This window comes from Alligator sinensis, unplaced genomic scaffold, assembly GCF_000455745.1.
Source record: "Alligator sinensis unplaced genomic scaffold, ASM45574v1 scaffold210_2, whole genome shotgun sequence".
Classification (NCBI taxonomy): Eukaryota; Metazoa; Chordata; order Crocodylia; family Alligatoridae; genus Alligator; species Alligator sinensis.
Window position 1 is genome coordinate 1406840 of NW_005841946.1, and position 6033 is coordinate 1412872.

A 6033-nucleotide genomic window follows, 5' to 3' on the forward strand; every position below is an offset into this window, starting at 1 on the left:
CCAAATGTTGTGAGATGCAGACATGGACATGGGACTTATTTCAAGGTAGTAGAAGAACACTCTTTGGGCTCTACAGCTATTCTGAGCAAGAGAAACAAGAAATGGATCCAATCCTTCCCTGTACAGCACCCAGCACACTCCATCATGCCCGTGATTGTGTGTCTATAAGCACAGAGCAAGGGGTCCCGCTGCCACTTGAAAAGACCTACTCTAGAGAGCTCCTTGGTCTCCAGATCTGGTTTTTATGTACAAAAACGTCTACGCATGTCAAGATTAAAGGAGTTGGAACAGTCTCTTCCGTCTCAAGGGACCTAATACAATGAGCTCCAGATTGGGTTTACCAAGAACTAAATGGTAACATGTTGGGGTAAAACGGTCAAGAATTTTTTCCAAAAATATAAAGGGGCATAGCTCTCACGAGTTAGAAATGTATTACGACAGTCTTCCACATAAAAAAAATCTGCTTGCTGTGGAAGCCCTCACAAAGACAGCACCACACTATGCACAAAGAGCAAACACACAGGCAAAAAACAAAGAGGAAAAGGTTTCTTTACTCTTATTTTTGGTGTTCACCCCAACACCAGCAGGTGAGTGATTAAGCCTGAGTGAGTGAGCGAGTGATCAGGCCATCTTTCAGGAGGCTTCTCCAGAACCTCGGCCTGATCGGGCACGATGTGGAATCACAGCTTTTAGACCCTCATGGCAATAAGTTCAGCAGAAAGATTCCCTGCCACAGTAACCAGCCAAAGCTGGCACCTTAAACTACAGCCTTGCTGTCCAAAAGGGTGAAGGAGTGCGAGTAGTAGATGGCACAGGCAAACAGTTTCTTCGGGGCTACAACAATCCCAGTCAGATCCACGTGGACAGACCCGTGTTGCAGTGCAGGTGCAAGGCTCCATCCAGACCGGCCAAATGCAGCGACTCTGTGCAAGCACGTGGCAGCCATGCTGCATTTGCAGGCACCTCTGTGCAGGCTTAGTATGCAGTGTGAACAATGTCAACTGCAAGAAAGATTAAACTACTGTCTGGCAACAGCAATACATGGGGGGCAGGAGGGGAGGATGAGGAGTGAGGCAGACGTCTCATTACCCTACAGAAGGTGGCTGTAGGGTTGGTATGCCACAGCAGTAGCAAGCAATGTGACAATGCTATGATTAGTGTTCAATACCGACTCCAAAGACAGGCACAGCTCAGTACAGACTGGAGGCCAGGCACATTCATGTTCCAGACCTAGCTCCAACAACGAGCATGAGTCAAGGCCTTAACATCATATGACCACGTGGGTGCCAAGTGCCTCTGAAAAAAAATCAGGCCATTAACCACTTTAATTTAGCTCTCCCCATCAATTTTCCTATTGCAAAGTAGGGAAGATGAAAATTTATACCTCGTGGCACAAGGGTGTTGCTGGTAGGGGAATACTTGACTTACACCACTCCTTCATCTATGCCTGTAACCTCCAGAAGACTAAGTGAAAGATGAAAGAGGGTTTCCCCTCCCCTCAACCCCGTAGTTCCTTAATTTTTATGACGTGTGCCACTGTTTTCCATCACATAAGAGACTTCTCTCTCTGTATGGGTCTTTCATGGGACAATGAGAGCAAAAAGTTAAGACCTAGAGCCACTTGAGTGTAAACCTGCAGAAAAAGGCAGGGAGCTCTGGGCAAGCGCAATACCCACGTCAACTCTGAACTAATTTTAGATGAGTCGTAAACCAACCAGACCTCAGGTTGGATGCACACCCTTCATTTGTGCTAATTACATGCAATTATCCTAGCCCCAGGACAAGATGCCCAACACCTCACCCTCAGCTTCCCCATGCCACCCACACCTGCTTTTCTTTGTGCTCTTACCTCATAAGACCACACGCACTGCACTCCCGCGAATCTCCGCACACAGCGCCCCACTTCCACATCTTCATGGGTGGTATACATCTCTCGCAGGCACTCTCCGATATGAGGCACCATTCTGCGCAGCACTTCCCGGCTCATGATCACTCCTGGGCCCCCCATGCAGAAGTTCTCACCAGGCTCCAGAGCCAGTTTCCCCATCTCTTCAGTGGTGCCAAGCCCAGTCTGTCCAAGGAAGAGGGGCTCGCTGCTGTTCAGGCTCCGGAGGAAGTTCTCCAGTTTATCCCCTTTGATGTAAACGTCATCATCCGCCCTCATAAACCATTCGTATTTGTCCAAGTAGTGGTCATGCATGTACTTCAGCATCATGAAGGATTTCTTCTGGGGAGGGTAGGAGTCATCCACACCCGGCAATGGCACTATCGGGATTGGAATGGAGGTGTCAGAGCCCTCGCTGGAGAAGAACTCAACTTTGCCAGGTATGGTGTTGGACCAGGTTCTGGATTTAAAAAGACAAACCACAAGCAAACCAGATGTGCTAGTTAAATATACAGACTTAGACAGCACACACCACAGTACAAATGAAACATGCAGAGAAGCAATGCAAGAGACCCATTAGCTTTAGCAGTTTTCTTTCCAGTTCTCTCCTAGTGACATCCTTCCACTATACCAGCAAAAGGAGTCATTGCATCACCGTACGTGTTACATGAAGGTGAGAGCGCCACGGAGAACATGCAAAGTATCCCGACAGGACTTTGTCTGGGCCTTTAAAGTAGGTTGATATTATTACCCGACTTGGTAATAGAAGAGGGATGGGGATTTTTAAAGTGCTCAATACTTGCCCCAGTGACATCAATTGTCAGTCTCCCAGTCAAGTCGAGTTAAGACAATGCTGATGATTCTTGAAAAATCCCACTTATATTTTTACAAAGAACTATGTGGACATAAAGGGCACAGACCAGTCAGTGCAGATGAGAAAACACCATGTGGAACAGCCCAAATCCTGCCTGCGTGTTTAATCCTCTACCTTTTGTCCGCAGAAAGGTGACTCACAAGTCATAATGAGTGATGGGGCAGGAAATGAAGAATAGATTTTTTAAAAATTAGTGACTGTAGGAGAGTTCATGCACAACCGGCTTCAGGTTCTCAAAAGCTTCGCCGCAAGTTTTTCAGCCCATGCTCCCTCTGCCCCACCCCAAAAAGGCTGTGGGAACTCAGAAAGTTCAGAAGTGCCGACTCCTGCAGAATGAACAGATGACAAATTTCACATGAACTTGTGAAAAAACTGTGCCCCATGGGAGAGCTCCTGCAACTACCCTGCCAGGCTGTAGCATCCTCTGCCCAGGAGCTGAGGAAGTAGACTCCTGGTAAGCAGCTTTCCTTTTCCCTCGCAACAGTCTGAGAACCAGAAGCAGGGAGACAGGCAAGGGTGCTTCAAGCTTGCTTGTCCTGCCCAGCCAGCTTCAAGGAAAAACAACCCCAGAGTATGGCAAAGGGCTACCAGGACTCCCAACTAAAGGGCTCTTCTCACTCTCTACCATGTTACGGCTCCAAATGTCACAAGCGGCCTCCACTCCATTTTATCCCGAGCATTTTATTTTGCAAGCCCTAGCACCCAAGTGATTCAGGGTTCCAGGAGCGTATGATGACTTCAGACACACAGCAGAAGAACTGAAATATGCAGTGAAGGATCCCAGAAGTAGAGGGGAAAGACAAGGAAAAGCCTAATGGCCTCCACTGGAGCTAAAAGAGGATGTCAGCCCAGGAAGCAAAGAGCTGAAGCCATGGGATTCTAATGCTTGAGCTAAAGCACCTTTTTGCTGGGATTTCTAGAAACCTCAAGGGGACTTAAGCTGGCTTCCCAGAGGGCTTGCTTGCCTAGGTCACCTCCAGAGCAGCAGCTGATTCACAACCCTCTTCTGAGGGCTAGCTGCAAAGAGGACAGCTCCTTGCTCTCCTAATGCAGGGGGGATTACAGAGGGATGCACCCCAGCAGGCAAGATGGAGAGAGCTGCTCCAAACGTAAGAGGAAGTTTAAGAGAGGGCACAGAGATGGAGGAAGCGAGCCCAGCAAGAGGCATGGCCTATGCAATCAAAGCCGCTCTTATAGCCAGGAGAATTTTTATGCTGCTTAACACAAACAAGGGCCCCTAAAGAGACAGCATCTGTTTTATGCCCTTTGGCAAAACCTGCCTGCCCCAGATGGACATGGGAAGCTGGCTGCTTTATACCACTTGGAAGAGGTGTAGAATGAGTCCATTTTAAGTCAGACTCGAGAAAACATCGTCTCTCCAGGGACAATTCTAAATTACATAGATATTAAAAGTTTGCACTCTTACTCCCAATCTGATGAAGTTTACACTACTGACCATTGTTTTCTCCAATTTCTACCGACAAGAAGGACAGAGTGTGTATTCGATGTAGGAAGATGTGGAAAATACCTTTAAAAAAAAAAAAAAAAAAAAAAAAAAAAAAAAAAAAAAAAAAAAAAAAAAAAAAAAAAAAAAAAAAAAAAAAAAAAAAAAAAAAAAAAAAAAAAAAAAAAAAAAAAAAAAAAAAAAAAAAAAAAAAAAAAAAAAAAAAAAAAAAAAAAAAAAAAAAAAAAAAAAAAAAAAAAAAAAAAAAAAAAAAAAAAAAAAAAAAAAAAAAAAAAAAAAAAAAAAAAAAAAAAAAAAAAAAAAAAAAAAAAAAAAAAAAAAAAAAAAAAAAAAAAAAAAAAAAAAAAAAAAAAAAAAAAAAAAAAAAAAAAAAAAAAAAAAAAAAAAAAAAAAAAAAAAAAAAAAAAAAAAAAAAAAAAAAAAAAAAAAAAAAAAAAAAAAAAAAAAAAAAAAAAAAAAAAAAAAAAAAAAAAAAAAAAAAAAAAAAAAAAAAAAAAAAAAAAAAAAAAAAAAAAAAAAAAAAAAAAAAAAAAAAAAAAAAAAAAAAAAAAAAAAAAAAAAAAAAAAAAAAAAAAAAAAAAAAAAAAAAAAAAAAAAAAAAAAAAAAAAAAAAAAAAAAAAAAAAAAAAAAAAAAAAAAAAAAAAAAAAAAAAAAAAAAAAAAAAAAAAAAAAAAAAAAAAAAAAAAAAAAAAAAAAAAAAAAAAAAAAAAAAAAAAAAAAAAAAAAAAAAAAAAAAAAAAAAAAAAAAAAAAAAAAAAAAAAAAAAAAAAAAAAAAAAAAAAAAAAAAAAAAAAAAAAAAAAAAAAAAAAAAAAAAAAAAAAAAAAAAAAAAAAAAAAAAAAAAAAAAAAAAAAAAAAAAAAAAAAAAAAAAAAAAAAAAAAAAAAAAACGGCAACTGGAGAGGTTTTTCCTTCTCCTATATGAAGTAGAGTATTTTCTAGTTATGTTTGGTAGCTTTGTTCAGAATGTAATCTGCATTCAGAATCTGATGCGAAAACATTCCTGAGGTGTGAAAAAGAATAGTGTTCCTTAAATGTATCATTGCTATTTATACCAGGTGTTTCTAACCATAATTTTCAGACCAAAAATAGAGTCAGATATGATTGGGCCATATAAACCATCTTAAAATCTACAAAAAGTGAGCCAGTATGAGACCGTCTATTTAAAAATGTTCCTAGGAATTAAACCAGAAGTTCCATTTAGAAAACTTACAAGGTTATTTTAATGTTGATTACCCAAAGACTTGTGCAGTTGTAAAGTGAACAGATAGAACTATGACACTGCTATATGCCAAGTTTGAAATAAATAAAACCGATCCTTTTAAAAACCATGCACCTTTACCATTTGAGTTTAGTACTGAAATATCTAATGCGTCTTAGTGCAGGTCCCGAATTACTAAGTTTCTCAATACCTGATGAAGTCTACGGACAAAAAACTCCTGCTGACCATGATCAGAGGCGAGTCGGGCTTTTTAGTCATCCGTGATGCAGTTAATGAGCAATACAATTGCTTATAAAAACTCTGTCCTGCTGCAGTGGGGAAACCAGACTGTTTTAAAAGACAGACACATCCACACCTTTAGCCTTCACTATGTTTCTTTGTTCACTCCTAGCCACACCCAGGGCGTGGGTCTTTGTTCTGTTTTGAATGAAACACGCATCTTCTCACACGCTAATTCCTGGTGGTTTATATGGACAATATCTACTATAAGCTTAAAAATTCATTTGCCAAATGCAGCAGCCTTCCAACTGACAGCTGATCAAAAGTCTTATTTTGACACTTTGAAAATTTAGCTAGAAAATGGGGGG

At 39.6% G+C, this 6033-nt stretch overlaps 1 protein-coding gene across 2 annotated transcripts in view; it reads right to left on the minus strand.

The window, feature by feature from the left end:
- Positions 1–6033, minus strand: part of CHSY1 (chondroitin sulfate synthase 1) — a 93544-nt gene that overhangs the window by 77605 nt on the left and 9906 nt on the right. For both annotated transcript variants that reach the window (XM_025199597.1, XM_025199598.1), the window contains one exon: positions 1850–2345. In XM_025199597.1, the coding sequence (XP_025055382.1) occupies positions 1850–2345 (496 nt within the window). The remainder of the gene's footprint in view (positions 1–1849; positions 2346–6033) is intronic.